Consider the following 20,221-nt stretch of genomic DNA (forward strand, 5'->3'; position numbering starts at 1 on the left):
GGCTCCGGGGGGCACCCTGAGTGACCGGGTGGCTTGGGGCTGCGCTGGCCGAGGAAGGACTCTGGCTGATGACGGGGGTGTCCTGGCAGGGTCTGGTCCCCTGACACTGCAGCCCACACTCGGCACCCCTTCCTGTCCCTGGTACCCACTCACCATCTCTGGCCCCTTGGCAGAGCCCCATGAAATCTGTGACAAGGACAACTTTGGCACTGTGATCTGGAAGGAGACTCCGGCTGGAGAGGTGGCCTCAGTTCGGTGTCCCCGAAACGCCACGGGTGAGGGCCGGCAGGCGGCTGCAAGGGGCTCCAGTCCCACCCTCACGGAGCTGGGGCGAGGCGCTGAGCCAGGCCAAGGGGCCTGGCCGAGGGGCCGTCAGGCAGCACTCCCGCCCCTTCCTGCCTGTGGCTCCTGTTGGTGACAAGGTCATGGCAGTTCTCTGGGGTCCTCGCTGTTGTGTGCAGGCAGCTGTGTCTGGTTCCCTGACCGTGCACCCGCATTCAAGGCTGTTGCTCCCTGGCCCTGGGGGCCCCGGGGTCCTCCCCTCCCCGTGTATGGAGCTGGGCGGTGGGCCGGGCTGTGGGCCCTCCCTGGGCTCTGGGCTAGGATAGACTCAGAGCGGCCAACTCGGTGGGGGGCTCTGCCTCATGTAGTTGGGGTCCCCAACGGTGTGGCTCCAGCTGGCCCTGCAGCAGACAATCAGAAACACTGAGTGAGAGAGACAGAGAGGTGGCCTGGCCCCTAGGCCGGCTCAGAGTCTTTGCTTTGGGGGCTGAGGGTCCCAGAGAGAGGGGCCTGGGCCTGGGAGCTGTGGGCAGGAGGCTGCGTCAGTGGTCGTCCAGCTGAGAAGGGGGAGGCTGAGTCGACCCACCGCCCCCCCAGGGGTCATCATGCGGCGCTGCGAGCTGGACGAAGAAGGCATCGCCTACTGGGAGCCTCCGACCTATATCCGCTGCGTCTCCATTGACTACCGGAACATCCAGATGATGGTGAGGGCCGGCCACGCCCCCGCCCTGACTGCCCGTCTCCGGACATGACCCCGGGTCCCTGTGGGGCTGCAGAGGGTCCTCGAGCACAGGAGGTCCTTGGGACCGGTCTTGCGGTGTGCCGCAGAATCACGGCGCCCACCCCTCTCCCTCCGCTCAGACCCGGGAGCACCTGGCAAAGGCTCAGCGGGGGCTGCCCGGAGAGGGGGTGTCCGAGGTCATCCAGACGCTGGTAGAGGTCTCCCAGGACGGGACCAGCTACAGTGGGGACCTGCTCTCGACCATCGACGTCTTGAGGAACCTGACTGAGATCTTCAGGCGGGCGTACTACAGCCCCACCCCTGGGGACGTGCAGGTGAGCTCTGGGGGGCTCGGGGAGCGGACGGGAGCGCTCCTGGGCCCCAGCCGCACGCACACTGGGCCTGACCCCGACCTCAGGTGGGGCCTCACCCCTGGTCACACACTGAGCCCCGATCCTGGGCCCTGTCATCTGCTCACTGGCCTGCCTTCCACTCCCTTCCAGAACTTTGTCCAGATCATTAGCAACCTGCTGGCGGAGGACAACCGGGACAAGTGGGAGGAAGCCCAGCTGGTGAGGACGTGCGTCAGTCCGTCATCTCTGAGACCTCCCTGAGTCCAAGTCTAGCCCAGTGTGGGGCCGTGGGTTCAGATCCCAGCCCGGCCTCTGCCAGCAGCCGAGTGACCAGTTGTGTGAACTGGAGGAAGTCGATGAGCCCTCTGAACCTCGGTTTCCCCATGGCCGGAGGACTGCCACCCACCTCGTGGGGCTCAGTGCAGGGGTGGGGGACACAGGGGCTGTGGAGTGCTTATTGAGGTGACCAGGACGTGTGGCTCTTCCTCACCTGGAAAGGGTGGTCAGCCTCCCATCCTCCCAGACTGACCTGTCTCCAGGGCAGTGCCTGGTGTGGGCCCTGTGGGAGCCCAGAGACCCCACTGTTTGCCCGGACCCAGACCCCTGGCCTTGGGCCAAAACACCGCGGCCCCTCTGGGCTCAGTCTTCCCGTCTGCCAGGGTGACGGCCACTCAGAGGTCCGGACCCTGCTGCCCAACACCGGCCTGGGTCCTGCGGTGCTAGGGAGGGACCGACAGAACCCAGACGCAGACAGGTGGAAGGAAGGGGGAGGCGGCGGAGAGACAGAGACGTGTGTCCTCGGTGGTGGGGGCAGGGGGCCTGTGACGCCACCCTCAGCTCTGCTGGTCGCTTGGGCGGCTGCCCACCATCTCTGAGGCGTCCTGACCCCAACCCCCAGATGGGCCCCAACGCCAAGGAGCTGTTCCGGCTGGTGGAGGACTTCGTGGGCGTCATCGGCTTCCGCATGAAGGACTTGCGGGATGCGTACCAGGTGACAGACAACCTGGGTAAGCCCACCGGGTGCTCCGCGGACCCCTGCCCCCGTCCTGCTCTGCGGCCCTGGGCCCGGCCTTCCTGCCTCAGTTTTCACATCTAGGTACACAGGCCAGCATCTAAGGTGTCAGGTGTGCAGACCTGTGACCCTGTGAGGGGTCAGCATGGGGCATCTCAGGCCCAGACGAGGTCCTAGAGGCCTCAGGTTTGGGGGCCCACCAGGAACCCTGCCCTCAGCCCCCCTAGCCAGGCCCACTTTGGCCGGCCACCCCACACCCTCTCTGTGCTGGGACGGCCCTGGGACCTGAAGGGAGGACTCCATAGCCACCCCTTCTCCAGCCTCTACCCGCCGAGCATCCTGTTGGAGGGCCTGGTCTCCGGTGTCACCCGAGTCTGTGCCATGGGAGGGTGGCAGGGCTCACCTGCAGTGGGTGGCAGAGCACCAAACGGGCCCAGGGCCTGGGAGGCCCGCGCCCCAATAATCGCACTGCCAGGGTGCCCTGTGGGAACTCTCAAGGGCTACCTTTGTCAAATCCCCACCTCGGGGCACCTCCTGGCCCTCTCTGCACCCCTCCCGCACCCCAGCAACCCCGGCAACCTGGCCTCCTTCGGGTCCTCACGCACAGTCATCGCCCGGGAGCTCCAACTCCCCGTTCAGAAGCACGCCCCCACAATCTGCATCACCCCCTCCCCTTGACCGTCACTGCCTGTCTGTCCCCCGCTGACTGTCAAGGTCAGCAGGGCCTCCTTGGTTCCTGCCACACCCTCGGCGTGAGGGCTCCTGGTGCGCAGTGGGCACTCGGTGTCCCTGGGGGTCCCTGCTACTTGTCACTCTCTCATTGGTAGTGGGTGCAGCAGGGCGCCCTCCCAGTCCCCAGAGCCTACCGGAGGGAGTCTGCCGTGTCCCCAGAATGGGCCACAGGTGTGCGCACTGTGGGAGCCAAAGCATGGGGGTGGCCTCAGCTACGTGGTGGCTTCGGTAGAGGAGGGGACCCAGAGGTGGGCGAAGGCTGGAGGCAGACCCTGGGGGACTGGGGCTAGGAGCACAGAGTCTGCCCAGGAGGGAGGGCCAGGGAAAGGGGGCCTTGAGCCCTGTCCCCCCAGGCCCGTGTCTGCTGCTTGCTCAGGGGATGCCTCAGTCAGGAGTTAAGAGAGAGCCTGGAGGGACTGGGTCTTCAGGCACGAGCTTGGCTGGAACCGGGTGGGCCGAGGGTCCTCGGAGGTCGGCCATGCCCCAGGGCCACCCTGTTGCCACTCTGACCACTCCTACACTGTGTCCCCGTCAGCCCATCTCCCTCCACCGGGACAGAGGACCCTTCCCCACCTGGTATCTTCCTTCCACGTCACCCTTCCCCCACAGCTGCCGTCTCCGTAACTGTCCTCGGGAGGCAGCGTCTGTCCCGTTCCTGTTTCAGAGTTGCAGTGCAAGGGAGGACAGGGATGCAGCATCGGGGGATGCCAGAGTGGACCCCCAGCCTTTGGGATGTGGCCACCCCAGGAAGCCTATGGAGGGACAGAGCAAGTGAGACAGTGCCGCTCGGGGCCAGGGCCCTTGGTGAGAGGCCAGGAAGGCGCGCGGGGCCTGTAGGGAGACGGCACGGAGCAGGAGCCTGGCTGGCGGCCCCCTGCTCCGCCCCCCCCCCCCACTCCGAGCTGTGAGCACCCACGTGGTGGTCCTGACCCAGGCCTGCTCCCCCGCTCTTCTTGGCCAGGGCTCCTTGTCACCGATCTGCTCTGTCTCCCCATCTCTGTCTGTCTCTGCTCCCCTCGTCTGCCCTGGCCACAGTCCTCAGCATCCACAAGCTCCCAGCCAGCGCAGCCACGGACATCAGCTTCCCCATGAAGGGCTGGCGGGCCACAGGCGACTGGGCCAAGGTGCCGGAGGACAGGGTCACCGTGTCCAAGAGTGTCTTCTCCACAGGGCTGGCAGGTGAGGGCCCCGAGGCATGGGGGTAGGGGAGCCACATCAGAGACTCGGGCCTCAGGGCCTGCACGCCCAGTCCCGGGAAGGCCCGCTGGAGCCAGGCCCATGGTCTCCAGGTCCAAGGTGGCATCCACCATTCCGCTCAGGGTCCCTGGCCCGCCCTCCCTGAAGGATTCTCCCCCTCGTGTCGGGCAGCTGCCCCTGGTCTCTGCAGGGCAGGCAGAGGGGCCTCCTCATTGCAGGCAAGGGTGCATTTCCCCTGAAGCCACACAGCAAACATCCTTCCTGCGTGTCCTCAGCTCTCAGGGGTCACCTCAGGGCCCCCGCAGCTACTCCAGCCCTTGCACTGCCATGCTGCGTCCATGGTCAGGGGGTGCACAAGAGAGCCGGGCCCGGGCTGGGGACGGTCGGGGGGGGAGGGTGACTGGCACACTGTCTTCCAGAGGCTGACGACTCCTCTGTGTTTGTGGTGGGCACCGTGCTCTACCGGAACCTGGGCAGCCTCCTGGCCCTCCAGAGGTGGGAGCGAGGGGCTCCTGGGCAGTGGGGGCGGGGGGTGGCCAGCCGGGAGACGGCAGGGGGTGGGGTGGTAGGGGCAGTCAGCACGGGGGCCCAGAGGTGGGCCGGGCCTGCAGCAGGGGATCTGGAACTTCGACACGTCCTGCCACCTCTCCCCCAGGAACACGACTGTGCTGAACTCCAAGGTCATCTCGGTGACGGTGAAGCCACCGCCTCGATCCCTGCTCACACCCCTGGAGATAGAGTTTGCTCACGTGTACAATGTGAGTGCCCTCCGTGAGCATGTGTCCACCACGTGTGCGTGACTCCTGACTGGCCCTCGGATGGGAGGTCTCCCTGCCACCTAGTAAGGGAGCCGCTCTCACCCCGAGTGGTAGTGGGGAGACTGGGGCTGCTGCGCCTGCCTCGGGGTCACACAGCAAGGTAATGAGGGAGCGAGGGCCACCACTGCCCAGGCCCAGGCCACTGCAGCCCCGGTCCCGCCGGCCTGGTGGCCCCCCTGGGGGACAGAGAGCCGTCCATCTGAGGAACCTGCCTGCCTAGGCCCCTCTGTGCCCTGTCCCTGGGGGTTCTCTGTCGGGCCAGGCTGAGATGTCCTGTGGACCAGCCGAGAGCCAGGAGCTGCAGGGTCACCCAGCCAGGACAGGGCAGCGCCAGGCCTCAAGCCCCAGGCTGGTGTTGGAAGTAACCGGTCCTGCCCTTTCCCGCGTGCGGACTGGGGCACATCGCTCCGCCTCCCAGTGCCAGGGCTCCCACCAGTTGACCAAGGGGGGGGCTACAGGGTCGAGTGAGGAGCAGTCGCTCCCAGCAGCATTTAGAGCGGCTGTCCCCGTAAAAGCTGGGAGCCCCTGCCTCCACCACTCCTGTCCTCCAAGGGGCGCTGCGCCGTGGCCCGCAGGGTGGGTGTTCTCAAGTACCCCCTGTGCCCGCCAGCCCCATCGGGCTCCCAGGGAGACGTCTCCCTGGGTCTCCACTTTGCACAAAACTGACAGGTCATGTGGGGATCTGGAGATGGCTTTTGGCCGCTGCTGCCCAAGCCCTGCTCAGAGAGGGGACAGGCTCTGCCCCAGGCCCCACAGGAGGGTTGGAGTGGGGTCTGTGCCAGTCTCTTCCCTGCGCTGGGCCCCAGTTTCCTCCTCAAACAGCATATGCTTGGCGGAATGGTGCAGGCAGAGCCCCTCACTCGCCTGGGGGCAGACAAGGGCAGTGGCCCTCGGGTGGGCTCCAGGGGGTAGGCAGGTGGCCCTAACTCCTTCCCACTCCGTGCAGGGCACCACCAACCAGACCTGTATCCTGTGGGACGAGACTGACGGGTAAGTGCCCCTGGGTTCGTGGCCTCTGGGCCCTTGGGGGCACTTTCGGGGAAGCCGGCCTAGCGTGGGAGGAGTTTCTCATTTTGGCGCCGTTCCTCCCTGCCCAGGTCTGGCTCTGGGGCAGCATAGCACCCACCCAGCCTGCCTCCCACCCTTTAGGGGCCCAGGTGACAGGCCTGCCCACACACTCGCTGCAGGCCGACCCCAGCACAGCCTGGAGGGAGTGCAGCCCGGGGCACAAGGTGGAGGCAGTTGAGCAGGCTTCCGGGTCACAGGCCCAGGTCCTCGTCCGGCTCCTGCTGGTGCTACCCACACCCTGCAGGGTAGGGCCCAACTGGCTGCTGTGACGTGCGGTCACGGGGCCTGGCGTGGGCACCCCAAAGCAGGTGTCCCCCGAGAAGTGGCCAGGCAAAGGGAGAGGTGGGAAGCCTGGCACAGCCACAGGCAAGAGTTTATGCAAAGGCCCCTGAATGGAGCAGCCCCCAGAGAAGAGGAGGGGAGGGATTTGGGGAGACAGGACAGGAGAGAGCTTGGTGGCTAGAGCCCGATGGGTCAGGTGGGCCTGGGGGGCCTGGGCCTTCCCCCAAGAGGTTTGGTGAGCACTGGGGTTCGGTGTGCGTTAGTGTCGGTGGGAGGCTGGGTGTCATTGTCACTGAGACCTGTTAGCCCCCCGGCCAGCTGAGAGGGTGAGTGGGCTCAGTGGAGCCCCCCGCCTGGGGTGCCCACACCTAGTCCCTACTTGTGGTCTGGGTGGCCCAGGGACCAGCGTGTGTCCTGGGCGGTCAGGGAAGGCTCCCGCAGCGGCTGGCATGGAGGGGAACCGGTGCGCTGGGCACAGAAGGGACGAAGGGGACTCAGGCAAGGCCTTGGCAAAAGCCGGAGAGCAGGTCAGGTGGGTGCAGAGGCAGGGCTGCCAGGGGTGTGGTCACTTTGTGGGGGCTGAGTCAAGAGCTCTGGAAGTTGTTGGGGGAGCCATCGTCTGCCCCGCCCACCCCCCTTCAGTGGTCACTGCCACAGGAGGTCTGCCCCTCTGCCCCCGGTAAGAGGGGTGTCCAGCCGGAGCACACAGCCAGGCCCGTGAGAAGCGTCAGGTCAGGCCACGGGCCACAGGTGGCGCCAGGCTGGTGGCAGGCGGGCTGTTCGGAGCGGGTCTGCAGAAGCCTCCCCAGAAGCCCATGTTCAAGCCAAGGTTGCACAGAGCCGCACACACGAGCCCCTGGGGAAAAACGTGTTGGCAGGAGGAAGAGGCAGGGTGGAGACCTGAGCCAAGCATGTGCAGGGCTGGCTGCCCGCACGGGCCTTTCCTGCTCTGGGTCTGAGGCCCGGGCGGGCTGGGGCGGAGCCCTCTGCGTGGCCCCCGGGCCCTGGGAAGCGGAGCTCCAGCGGGGTTGCTGTCGGCTGCCTTTCTCTGGCTTTTGCAAGTGGCAGGAGCTCTTTGTGCAAACAGGACACCATAATAGCATGAAAGGAGCAAATGCAAGAGAGAGAGAGACCAGGCCAGACCCTGCGTCGTCCTCAGGGGCTTTTCAGAGTCGTGCCTTTTCGGGGGGTGCAGGTCCATCCTCTCTGGCCCAGGCCCCTCCCCAGGGGCTGTTCACAGGCTGACTACAGCTACCTGGGGCAGCTCGCCCACCCGACGGCCCTAGTGCCTCTCCGGGGAAGCTTCCCTCTTTGTCCCCCTCCTGGCTCCCAGCTTCATTAGCATCCTCACTTCCTGTTGTTTCCGTGGCATCCAGTCCCCAGACGGTTTTAGGCTCCTGGTAGAAAAGTACTTTCCAGAAAGATGGGCCCTTCCCCTCTGCCGCAGAGAGGCCTGGCCTGGGCAGCCTGTGTCCAGGACAGCGCTGCTGGGGCCCTGGTTGGGCTGGGTGGGGCCTGGAGCAGATCCCGCCCTCGGGGCCTCAGCTCCCAAGCCCTGCAGGAAGTCTGCCTGCAAGTGGGTCAGAGCCCAGCAGGCAGTAGCCAGGCCCGACTGTGGCTCACCGATGCTCACCTCTGGGCAGGTGGGGTCATTCAGGTCCTGGTGCCTGGGCCCAGGGTCCCCAGGACTGCGGGGTGGTGCCAACAGCAGGGCTGTGTTTGTGGCCCCATTGGGTCTCCACTGGGCCTGCTGCCTCTTGGAGGCCTGCAGTGCAGCTGGAAGCTCTGGATTTGGGGATGAGGCGTCCGACCCAAAGCCAGGCAGTCCAGAGCCCACAGGGAGGGAGGCTGCTGGACAGAGGAGATAGGAAGGGGGGTCCTGCTCTCACCCCTGCTCAGTGCTGATGGACCCCCTTCCATGGCTGCTCCGGGCTGCTCCTCCACAGGCCTCAGAGGGCCAAGGCCTTCTTGGGGGACCCAGGGGGGCTCAGGGGAGAGCCCCAGGTCTGCTCCCACCAGCATGCCCAAGAGTCACATCTGTGCTGGAGGGGACCTGTATTGGCATGTGCTTGTGGGAGAAAGGGTCTTGAGTGTCCACAGAGTCACGTGGGAGTAGGGCCCGAGAGTCCTCCGAGACCATCAGGTGAAACAGTGACCTCGTGATGCGTGACTGAGCCCGGAGCCCTGACACAACCTCAGCCTCAGTCTCACTGACCCGCCCCCGGCCACACGCTGAACCCAGACCCTGGCCACGGGCTGAGCTCTGATGTCACGGCCATCCAAGGCGGGGTGATGAGGTGGAAAGAGTCCTTGCAGCATGGGTGGGTGGGCGGTGAACGGAGGGGTCCTGAGTAACGGGGAGGGAGCTCAGGGGCCCAGGCCTGTGGTTCTGAAAGGACAGCTCCCCGGGTCTTGAGCCAACAGGAGGTGGCCAATGTTTGGCTTCTCTCTCCTGTAAATACTCCAGGGTTCTGTAGAGAGCACAAGTCAAAGCGGGCACGACCTTCAGAGGTCGCCTGCTCCTTCTCAGTTAAAAATGCGGGCAGCCAAGGCCCAGGATGGGGACAGTAGTGCAGGCCAGACACCCCCGGCCCGCCTTCGCTCTGCTCTGCCAGTGAGGAGGGTGGAGGGGCGGGCTGACCTCCAGAGGAGGCCCCACCAGGGCCCCCACGCCCACCACACACCACACCGTGCTCCTGGGCTCACACCCGCCTCAGCCACAAAGGCTCTGAGAAGTCCTGCAGCTGCCCCCCCCATCCCGTTCCACCTGGTGGGGGGTTCCCCGACGGGGGCAGGGGCCTCCCAGCATCCTTGGGCTCCAACTCTGGGACGAGCTGGCAGAGGGTGCTATGTGGGAAGGGTGACGTCCCTGCATACTCTGTGGACCCTGTCCCAAGGCTTAACTCCCACTGGCACCTTTGGCCTGCCTGCTTTGCACAGAAGAGCCTTCTTGCCTGGCCAAGGAACTAAGGACCCAGCCAGCTCACGGTCACCCCGTGGGTCGTTCTAGCCTGCGCACTCTCCCTGCCCTGAGGGCCAGTGGTCCTACACGCCAGGTGCAGGTGTGCTGGGGGACGCGGGACCCAGGCCCTGCCCCTCCCTGGGCCCCTGCCAAGTGCCTGTCCTGGTCCCTTTAAGAGCCTTGACCCCCATCTGTGGTCTCCTTGGAGAGGACAATGAGGGGCCGGCCAAGCTGGGTGAGCGGAAGGGAGACTTGGCAGGTCCCCATGTCTCTGTCAGCGGCCGGTTCCCAGCCCGACTTCTCCCACGCCAGCTGGTTCCTGGTGGAGGCAGGGACCTGGAAGGGGACAGCCCGACACCAAGGCCTCTTCAGCGAGTGGGGGTCGGTCTGCTCTAGGCAAGCTCACCCACCCACCTCAGCCTCTGCCCTCCTCTTACTGCCCCTGCTCTGTCCCTGGGGAGTGGCAGAGGCCTGCTAGGGGCCCACCCTCCTCCCGGGGCTTCTGAGCCAGGGGCGTCTCCCTGTAGGGTTTGGGAACTGGAGGGGGCAGACTGGTCAAGACACACGGCACAGGCCCTCTGTGCTCTGTATCTAGGGCAGGGCACAGAGCTTCCCCTGCCCTGCCCCCAGCCCCAGGGCCCTCCTCCAGGCCGGCAGGACCGCTCAGCCCTGCTTGTCCAGTGCCCTCCTCTTCTCTATCCCCACAGGCCGCCCGCACAGGAGGCCTGACTGCCCTTTCCTGGCATCCGCACCCCTGTTCAGTGCTCAGTCAGACCCCAACTCGCAGAAAGTCACATGTCCATGTGTGTCTACGTCCTGTCTTCCTTCCCCCCAAGTAGGAAGGGAACCCCCAGGGCAGGGCCTGGCTCTTGTGACCCAGAAAGCCTCCACCTAAGGGGGTCCTGGCTCTGCCCACACTGGCTGTGGGATCCCTGGCCTCAGTTTCCTCAATGGTGATGGGGCAAGATCAGTGCCCATCACCTCCCAGGGTAGGAAGGTGCCCCCACCCGGCCCCCACCCAGCCACTCCCAGGGCCTGCAGGGGACAGGACTGGGGAGACTTGTCTGGAGAGGGGTGGAGTCCTGGGCCCCCCTGGGCTGCTCCCAGCAGTCTGGTCCCTCAGCCCTCCCATCCCTGTGCCCCCCGCCCACATCTGGGGGCTCCTGTGGGTGGGTGGCCTGTGCAGAGCTCACTAGGCCGTGCCAGGGCGGGGGGAAGGGCTCAGCCAGTGCCACTTTGGTGCAGGAAGGATGGATGTGGGGACAGAGCAAGGGACACTTGGGAAGGGCTTGAATCTGGGTGGCACACAGAGATGCTTCAGTGCACTGCTGGCGGGGGTTTCATCCATCTGTCCATCCGTCCGCCTGTTTGCAATGTGCCCAAGTTCTGTGTGTTCGTAGCAAAGCTCCACATTGCTGAGCCCTCAGCCACACCTTGCGCTACGGCGGATCTGCCCTCCCAGGAGGAGGGTCCGGGGTGGGGGCTGCCTCCCGGCTTCCCCCCCAGGTGCACCCGTCCCTGCAGACCTGGGTTCTGCGGTGCCCCCCAGTGGCAGGGGCAGCCCCAGTGACTGTGAGGAGGTGGCGGGGCGCAGGCGGTGGACTGCAGGGCACGCAGTGGCCCTGCTCACTGCCTCCCTCTGCTGGGTGTGCAGTGACAGGTCCGGTGTGGTAGAGGGTCTTCAGGACCCCAACGCCTCATGTCTCAGTGGCCGGTGCAGTTGCTGGCGGTACTGGGAGGGCTGTTACCGACCTTCCTCAACTCAGCGGGGAGCCGACTCGGGGTGCGGAGGACGAGCCAGGGGGCAGACACAGGAAGGGCTTCCAGGTTGGGAGCCAGCACAGGGGACCGTCGAGTCCCGTGTCCTTTCTCGGCCTTGGTGCAGGGGCACCAGAAGCCAAGGCTGGGGAGGGTGACCTCGAGGTCACCCAGGGTGACTGGGCCTTTGGGAGTCAGGTGACCTAGGAAATGCCTGGGGACAGGCCAGTGGTCCAGGGTGTGAGGGACAAGGGTGACGTGGCTGCCCGAGTCCCAGCTGCTGTGGTGGACGGAGCGGCAGTGAGACCCATAGATGGGCTTGGCCTCCACAGTGTCCTGGGCACCACGGCTGTGAGTCCGCGCTCATTGGTTGTCGGCAACGGTAGGCCTAGCGACCGCCGTGGGGCTGGTTCTGCGGAGGCCCACGGCGACAGTCACAGCGGTGCCGCTGACCTGGGGGTGACCCTGGTGGTCGGGAGGACGGTGCCAGCAGTGGCAGTGGTTGTGCTGTTGACCCTGTGGGCGGGGGCATCAGAGCGACGGGCTGGCTCCTGCTGACAAGGCGGTTGTCTCCGATGGTGGTGGCGGTGGCACTGACGGTGGGGGTGGTGGCGTGGTGACAGCAGTGTTGTGGCTGTCATTCTTGCTGAAGGTGGCAGTGCTGCTGCGGACAGTGCTGCTGGCAGTCGTGAGGTGACAGTGACATGCACGGTGTCTGTGGTGGTGGCGATGGTGATGGAGGTGGGGGCGGCCATGGTGACAAGTTAGGGGGTGTACTGGTGGGACTGGATCTTAGGGGGTGTTGGCTCCCCCCATGGGCACCAGGGCACACCCTCAGCACTGTCCCCGAGCCAGCCCGCAGCAGACGTGGCCAGAGTGGATGAGAGGCCTCGGGAGAGTCCACAGCCATCCTGGAAAGGACACGGCGGGGCAGGGTGTGGCCAGCACTGAGCTTGGGGACCTGCTTGAGTCAGTGCAGTGCACGGGGTACCCAGCGCCCAGCCCCGGGGCTGGCACAAGCAGGCCAGGCAGTCGCTTGCCGAAAGAGTGGGTGAGTGCCCCAGCCTGACCCCCGCTGTACCAGCAGCTGGAGTGTGAAGGGTGTGGGACTAGGGGCCATGTTCCCACGGTTGGCAGGAGTGGCAGGTCAGGTGGAGCCTGACAGGGACACACCGTGTGAATTCTGAGCGAGGGCAAAGGGCACAGGTGGGATTCCTGGGTCTGGGCCTCTGAGCTGGGAGCCACACCTCAGCCCGTTTGGGCCGGTCCCCTTCCTTGTGGGATCCAGGGCCACCACCTGCAGCGGCCCTGGCCTGCCCAGTCACGTGGACTGAGACAGGAGCGGAGCCAGGCCTCCAGGGAGGGCCAGGTTTCCAGCCCAGTGTGGGCCTGTGGTAGGAAGCCCTGACTCAGGAGGTGGAGGCCCCGGAGGCAGGGAGCCAGGAGCCGGGAGATTGGCATCACAGGTGGTGGGGACATGAGAAGCTCTGAGGCCTGGTCCCCACCCCAGGGACGCTGACCGAGGCTTTAGAACGTGGGCCCACAGAGGCAGGGGTCTCGCCTGGCAGCTCACTCAGCAAGACCCAGGCCAGGCAGGCGTCCGCCCCGCGGGGTCCCCTGGTCACAGGCATTGCTCCCAGGCCCTGCACCAAGAGATAAGGCTGCTCTGGGCCAGGTTCTGGGGAAGCAGACATGGCTGCTCTGCAGGTTCTCCAAGCTGGCGGCCAGATGGGGCTGAGCAGGGAGGGGAGGCCCGGGAGGATTCCTGGAGGGGGCAACGACTAGGGAGTCCTGAGAATGACTCTGAGTCAGCCAGTGGATAGGAGAGCGTGGGGTCAGCTGAGACCAAGGGCTGGAGGCAGGAGGGTACCTGCATTCTGGGGCCCCTGAGGCTCCGTCTACGTTTACCTGTGTGCACAGGGCCACCGGGACCGAGGGCACTGGGCGTCATGATGAACCCCGGCTGCCAGGCGGCGTAGGACCTAGGGTGGGGAGCCCAGTGCCACGGCAGCTCCACTATGCCCACGGGCAGGTGCTGTGAAGGGACCTGCTGGAGGGGTCAGATGCAGTGCCCAGGGCTTCACAGAATGTCCAGGCCAGCTCCCTGGAGGATACCCAGCACTAGCCTGGATCTGTGGCTCAGAAGGCAGCAGCATAGGTGGGAGGTAGGCACCCCTGAGGTGTGCACCATGATTTAGGGGGCACACACTTGGGCTGGCTGTTCCAGAGAGCCCAAGTGGAGGCTACGCCCCAAAGATCGAAGATTTTGAAGTCCAGGCTGCAACGTTCTGAGGGGGCTTCTGGCAGCCCTTGCCCCCAGAGACTCTTTGCCCACTCCCTGCTCTCCTACTGGGGTATGCTGTGCCCACTGCGGCTTCTTTCTGCCATGTGGGAGGGCCCCTGTGAGTCATTCACACTGCAGTGTGAATTAGCCCATCCAAGCGGGCTAATGATGAGCAGTCCCTTCACAGCACCTGCCTGTGGGCTGGTAGGATGCATGAAAGCAGCAAGGGTCCCAGCGTGTTCTAAGAATGGGGGGGGGGCGGGCTGCAGGGAGCTGGGCTTACATCCTGAAGGTGGCCAGAATGGAGCTCTCTAGGGGATGTTGGGGACCGGGGTCATCGCAGGGACCCTGTGGACTCCTGAGGGCAGCACAGCCTCTGCCCTGAGTGAGGTGGGAGCTTGGAGGGCTTTCAGCAGCTGGCCTGGCACCCGCAGCAGCCTCGGGCCAAGGGACACCCAGGGTGGGTGAGTACCCAGGGTGGTGGCCCGGCGCAGGGGCAGCACTGGGACCCCCCTCGCATTGTGAAAGCATCGCCAGTCGGGTTGCCACTGGGCCGGCTGGAGGCGGGAGAGGAGGGATGAAGGAGACACAGGCAGTGCGGCCCAGGCCTAGCTGAGCACCCACCACACCACAGCATGTGGGCAGCACGGTGAGCAGGCCCGGCCCAGCCGGACCCGTCCTCCCAGGAACTGGAACCTGGGGGCAGAGCGTAACCGTGGGGGGAGAACCAGGCAGCAGGCGGGAGGGCTATGCAGAGGTGGAGGCTGCGGGTCAGCCACAGGCCTTGCTGCAGAGCCTGGGAACTGGCCCTGCCCGTGGCCTTGCAGTGGAGCCCGCCGGGCTGGGCCCGCCCCGGGAGCTCTGGTCTAATGCAGGCAGGATTGCCCTTCAGAGGCCTGGTCTGGGGGGCCCAGGCTCCCCCCAGCCTCCCTGAATGGAGAGGGAGGCCCCTGCTCTAGCCCCTAGGCCCCTGCCCTTCTGCTGCTGGAAGGAGCCATGGCCCCAGTGCCCTCTCCCACCCTGGACCTAGTACGGGAGGGGCAGTGTCGCTGACCCAGATTCCTCGGCCCCAGGGATGGGGCTGGCTCTGTGACCCAGACAGTCCAAGCCTGTGAAGCTCAGGCAGGAGGTGGCAAATGGTCTTCACCACGCTGAGTGGTCACTGTAGGTGAGAGGAGGGAGCGACCCACCAGCCACAGAGGTGGGAACAGGTGTCCCCCACAGCAGGAAGGATTCTGGTCAGTCCTGCAGGTCTCCTGCCCAGGCAGCTTCCAAAGTGGTCAGCAGCTGCCCACCTCCTGGGCTGCCAGCCGGGCCAGCTTGTTCTGGGGACCCGGGGCAGTGCATCCTCATGCACCCTGGGGCCGGAGGCTGCAGGCCGGACCTGGCTTGACCTCGAAGCCTAGTGGGCAGCTGCCCCTGCTCCCTCCTCTGGGAGGCTGATAAGCTAATTAGTGCCCACAGCAGGAGTCCTGCAGGCTCAGCCACCAGCCTGGGCTGGCGTTCTCCCAGGAGGTGGCCGGCAGCTGTCTGCTCGGCGCCCTGCAGACCCGCCAGTGCGGGCTGGGAACCTGCCAGGCTGTTGGTCCCAGCCAGCCTGCTCCCCTCACCCTAGGCCTCGGGGTGCTGCCATTCTCTCCTAGTTCTCCCAGCAAACCTCAGGCAGGAGAGAGACCTGGGTTGCCCCTCCCCAAGGAGCAGGGCCCAAGCTGTGTCAGCAGCTGGATCAGGCATGAGCAGGGCTGGGATATGAACCCATGACTGGCTGGCCACAGGGCCAGTGCTATCCACAGGCTGGTCAGCTTGAGAGAGGAAGGTGCTGGTGGCCAGATGGAATGGCCAGCAAGACTCTTTCTTGGAACGTGCTGTGTTTGGCTGTCTCCTGGCTGTCCCGGTGTCTGGTCAGTGTCTGGTTGCTGCAGGGCTGCAAGGGACGCCTCCCCAGGCTGAGGGCAGGGCACTCCCAGTGGGAGGCGGAGACGAGGGTGGTGGTGCAGGCTGGGGTTGGCCAGGGCTCAGTGCCTTGTGCTGGAGTAGAGACGGCGGCTGGGTATGGGGGGACCAGACTGGACCTGGGGTGTTGCTGGGAGGGTGTGCCAGGGCTCTCGGGCACCCCCTTTCCTGTTCCTTCCATTGCCCAGGCCTCATTTCTGGTTCTGTGGTTAGTGGAGTTTCCCCTTCTCCTGAGAAAGGAAGAGGCGGGGGAGGGGAAGGAGGGGTCTCTGCTGTGCCCTTAATAAGCTCTGATGGCTGCTGCACTCTGTGCTGCCTGCGTGTAGCCTGCAGGGTGGCAGAGGGGGGCTGGGTCCGCACAGACCGCCGAGCTCCAGGACTGCCTCCCCGCAGCCCTGCTGGGCCTGCTCAGCTATGTGGCCCTGCGCACCTTGGCTCCTCCTGGGCCAGCATAGGGCAGGGGCCCGAGGCTAGGAGGCTGCAACAGGCATCTCTGGGAGCCAGAGGCGGGAGCTCCAGGGCCCCTCGGTGGCCTGGGCCTGCTTCTGCACCCTTGTTGGTGGAAGCCCCTAACACGACTGAGCTTCAAGCCACCCCCCAAACACTGGCTCCCAGGGACTCAGGGGACCATACCACTGAGGAGAGGGACGTCCCCTCCTCTCATGCACTTCAGAGATAAGCAAACAGGCTGCGATATGGATGGGAGGTTTCTGGGGTCCCGGAGCCCTGGCCAAATGAATCATGGGCCTCGAACCAGCTCTGCCTTGCTACACCCTTGGGCCTCGGTTTTCCGCCTGAAATGCAGGGCTTGGTGGGGGGCGGTGGGGGGGGACAGATCCCCTCCCGTAGGGGGAGAACCGACAGAGAAAAGCAGAAGTGAGTGTGTCTGGCCGGCCCAGCTCGTGCCTTCTCCCTGGCCCGAAGCGCAGAGCCAGGATTGTGTAACACCTCGGACTCAGCAGAGTCCACGGCAGCCTGGCACCCGAGCTCCCACCGGCCTGGAGACTCCACCCGACACCCAAGCACTGTGCTAAGAGCTCGGGGGCCCGGCCCCCTCCCCACCTTACAGAAGTCGCCAACTCAGCCCAGACGGAAGGTAGCCGGTCTGACTGCTTGCAGACTCAGGTGACGAGCAGAGGCGTCATGGTGTGTCACCGTGCCTGCGTGGGCAGGTCAGGGCTCCTCTGGGTCAGGCCAGGCAGACAGCAGCGCGCCCCAGCCCACTCCTACATGTGGGTCCTAAGGAGCAGAGTTAGTCTTGTCTCTACTGGCAGCCTAGAGCCCCCCCGCCCCCAGGCAGCCCACAGGCCTGGGGCCCTGGGGGGGACCCTCCGTCGCCACCTTCTGCAGGCCTGGCCCCTGCAGGCTCAGCCCAGGCGGGAGGCTCCCAAGTTCCTGGATGTAAGCACAGGCCTTGGACACGGGGCCGGACCGCTAAGGGAGGGTTTGCAGCAGTGCAGGGCAGGTGCACTGAGGCCCTGGGGCCCTGTGTGTTTCAGCGGAAACCGAACTGTCCCAGCCTGCAGACAGCCGGTGGGCCCTGGGTCAGCCCAGAGGGGCTCTGCTTCTGCTCTGGGAAGGGAGCCCTGTTCCCGGCCTAGAAGAGGAGCTTCAGACCCCAGGGACTCCAGGGCCTGGGGGCTGTGGGTGTGGGGGATGGGGCGGTCCCAAGGTCACCAGAGAGCCGGCCAGGGGCTGCAGGGGCAGAGGGGCAGGGGCCGCCCACCCTGCCCACGTGCGCCCCACGCCACCCCCACCGCCTGGCTGGCCGCCCCCTCGGCTCGGCTCAGGCTCCGGGCGGTGCTGGGGCGGCGCGGCGGGCGGGGCGCTCCCCGGCTCGGCCCGCGCTCCCGTGAGTCGCTCTCCCGTGGCTCCGCGGCGGCGGCCATGGGGCGCGAGGCTCCGGGGGCCGGCGGCGGGGCGGACGCGCGGCCGCGGGTGCAGGTGCTGGTGCGCGCCGGGGCTGGGGCTGGGGCCCGGGGCGGGGCGGGCGGGCGGGGGCCGCCGCTCACGCTGCCCTGTCTCCCCCAGACCCGCCTCCCCCGCCCCCCCGCAGCTCGGGCCCTGGTCGTGGCGCGGCTGCCGCACGGTGCCCCTCGACGCCCTCCGGACGCGCTGCCTCTGTGACCGGCTCTCCACCTTCGCCATCTTAGCCCAGCTCAGCGCCGACGCGGTGAGACCCCGGCGGGACGCGAGGGCGACGGGCGGGGGCGCGGAGGGGGCTTCCGGCCGGACGGTCGCCGCCGGGCGGCGCGCGCGGAGGGCGGGACTGGCGACTAGCGGGAGGGGTCGGTGCGCCCGGCAGCCCCCGGGTCCTAGCCGCAGGGCGCGGGCCTCTGGGGTGTGGGAGGGGGGAGGCGAGTAGGTGCAGTGTGGAGTTGGGGACTGCTGGGCAAAGCAGGGCTGGGGTTCCGGGAGTGTCTGGTGGGTGAGTCTCGCCCACTCTCCTCAGAGGCCTGGGACCTTGGAGAGAGCCAGTGCTCAGAGGAGCCGGGCTGGGCACCAGGCTACTGGGCTGGGAGAAGGCAGGGCCTGGCCGAGCCGGGCAGACCCCTTCCCTTGGTCCCGGCGTCACTCGGTGGCAGGTTCCCACCCTGCCCGGGAGATAGGGGAAGCACTGCCAGCTTTTTCAGAGCCCTTCCCCACCCACCCTAAGTGGCCCCTGGCCTGTGGGGGAGGCTGCGTCCCAGGTAGGGGTCCCGGGTGGACGGCTGCTGAGTCCAGCCCAGGTCCACAGCCTCCCCAGAAAGGCCCGTCATCTCAGGGGCCTCCTTTTTGTTTGGAGATTTTTGTGGGGGCTGCCAGTTTCTATGGCAACGGCATCTGGGGCCAGCTGGCTGGATGGAGCCCTGGGTGCTGAGTCCAGCCTACTGGGGCTGCTGGGCCCTCTTGCCAGGTCCAAGCTGCCCTCACTGGTCCCAGGAAGACCTGGCTCCAATCACTGGATGCCCCGAGGGTGGAAGGAGCTGAGTGTTTGCTCCCCGAGCCCCTCGGCCAAGGTCCAGTGTGGGCAGCAGATAACAGAAGACAGACGGGGAGGGGACATGGCTGTCCCCGGTGTTTGGGACGGCCTCGTTGGCTGGGTGCAGTAGCTCTCCCTTTGTGGAGCCCCAGGCTCAGAGTGGAAGAGGGTCCAGATGTCCCGGAGAGTGTTCCACCCACTCTTCCCCCTGGGACACCGGTGGGGAGGGTGGTGTTGTCAGTCATGGCCCGCCCCCTGTAGGATCAGAGCTGGACGGAACCGTAGAGGTCATTGCTACTGAACGCACTGATTGATAGGCAGGGGAGCCAGGGTTTGGGGAAAGGGGTCTTACCCAAGGTCTTAAGGTGAGTCTGGATGGACAGGGGTCTGCGGTCCTGCCCTGGACCCAGGGGTGCCCTCCTCCATTGGGCTGGCCCTGTGACAGGCTGGCCCTGCTGGCCCTGCTGCCTCTCAGGCCAGGGTCCTGGGGGCAGCAGCAAGGGCCATCCCCCCAGGGGCTCCCTGGAAGAGGTGGCTTTCTGCGTAGCTAGCCAAGGCGAAAGCAGCAGTCTACGCTGCACAGGAATGACCAGTGGGGCAGGGGTTTCCTCCCTCCCTTGAGAGGCCAGAGCAGGCAGGGCATCGCCCAGCCATGGATCCCAGATGTGACGAGCATGCAGGGCAGGAGGGGTCTCGGCTCGGCAGCGGGGTGGGTGCCCACATGCCCTGCGCCCCCAGCCCGAGGCCTGCCCGGCACAGAGGAGGACGAATTTGGTCGAGCCTCGACACCCACGCTTCTCTCTTGCACACAGTGGGCCTGCAGTGGCCTCCGCTCCTCTGAGCTTTGACTTCCACCCCTGTGGGGGGTGCTGATCCCATGGTGCTTGCAGGGGGCACAGTGAGGTGCAGAAAAGCTGGTGGGGGCTCCTGGAGCAGGGCCCGGCGGCCTCCGGGAACCGCCTCCCTCCTCAGGCGGGGGCCGAGCACACAGGCCTGGCACCGAGAGCGATGCTCGGGGAGGGTGGTGCATGGGCGAGTGGGTGGCTGTGCTGGTGCAACTCGGGAGCGAAGGGACTTGATGCCAAGGGGGCCTTTCTAGGAAAAGCCAACCTGTGCCAGGTGCCTTGGAGAGGAAACAGCCAGGCCCCACCGCCCAGGGGGGCAGGCGGAAGGCGAGGCCAACCCACAGAGGGCGGTGAGGCTCTTTCCGGCAGTTCATCAATGGACCAGCTCAGGGGTTTCTGGGAGCAGCCTCATGGGGGGCGTTGGCGTGCATGGAGGCAGGACAAAGGCTGTGTGTCAGGCACCCCATCCCCACACCCCAGAAAAGGCACTGAGGCCAGGCGTGCAGGGCTCACAGCAGCTGTGGAGCCGAGGGCAGGCTGCCTGGCCACTCGGGGCCTCGGTTTCCTTATCTGTAAGATAGGATGGCAGTCGGCCTCACCTGGTTCTGTGACCCCTGAAGGGCAGGGGTGTGAGTGGGGAGCAAGTGTGCCAGAGGCACCGGGGTGGGCTCCAGCCTGCCCAAGCCCCCCTGCCTGCCAGCAGCCTGGCACTGCCTTCCTCTGGCTTTGGGTCAGCTCGAGCTCACGGGGAGGTCGCCCCAGAGGTGCCAGGCTGGGAGCAACTAAGAACAAAGGGAGGACCACAGTCGTGTACCCCCAGTGCTGCACTGACTCCTGAGTGCCTGTGGCTGGGACAGACCCCAGTCCTGGCCTTATGGGGCAGGGTCTTTGTGAACAGGCCTGAGCAGCCCCTGGGGGGGGGAGGGCTTGCTGCTCTCCCAGAGCACCCTCTCTCCTGGGGGTAGTTTGAGGGCCAGGTGTGCACACGAGGT

General features: G+C 66.2%; 1 protein-coding gene across 1 annotated transcript in view; it reads left to right on the forward strand.

Annotated features, from left to right (window-relative positions):
* ADGRB1 (adhesion G protein-coupled receptor B1) overlaps positions 1-20,221 on the forward strand; it is a 55,262-nt gene that overhangs the window by 12,873 nt on the left and 22,168 nt on the right. Inside the window, exons 8-17 of the mRNA XM_037048635.1 lie at positions 174-275; positions 880-986; positions 1,144-1,338; positions 1,507-1,575; positions 2,255-2,363; positions 4,136-4,279; positions 4,717-4,792; positions 4,953-5,055; positions 6,062-6,105; positions 17,454-17,595. Of these exons, the coding sequence (XP_036904530.1) occupies positions 174-275; positions 880-986; positions 1,144-1,338; positions 1,507-1,575; positions 2,255-2,363; positions 4,136-4,279; positions 4,717-4,792; positions 4,953-5,055; positions 6,062-6,105; positions 17,454-17,595 (1,091 nt within the window). The remainder of the gene's footprint in view (positions 1-173; positions 276-879; positions 987-1,143; positions 1,339-1,506; positions 1,576-2,254; positions 2,364-4,135; positions 4,280-4,716; positions 4,793-4,952; positions 5,056-6,061; positions 6,106-17,453; positions 17,596-20,221) is intronic.

This window comes from Sturnira hondurensis, unplaced genomic scaffold (assembly GCF_014824575.4).
Source record: "Sturnira hondurensis isolate 20B ecotype Veracruz unplaced genomic scaffold, ASM1482457v3 Scaffold0006413, whole genome shotgun sequence".
Classification (NCBI taxonomy): Eukaryota; Metazoa; Chordata; class Mammalia; order Chiroptera; family Phyllostomidae; genus Sturnira; species Sturnira hondurensis.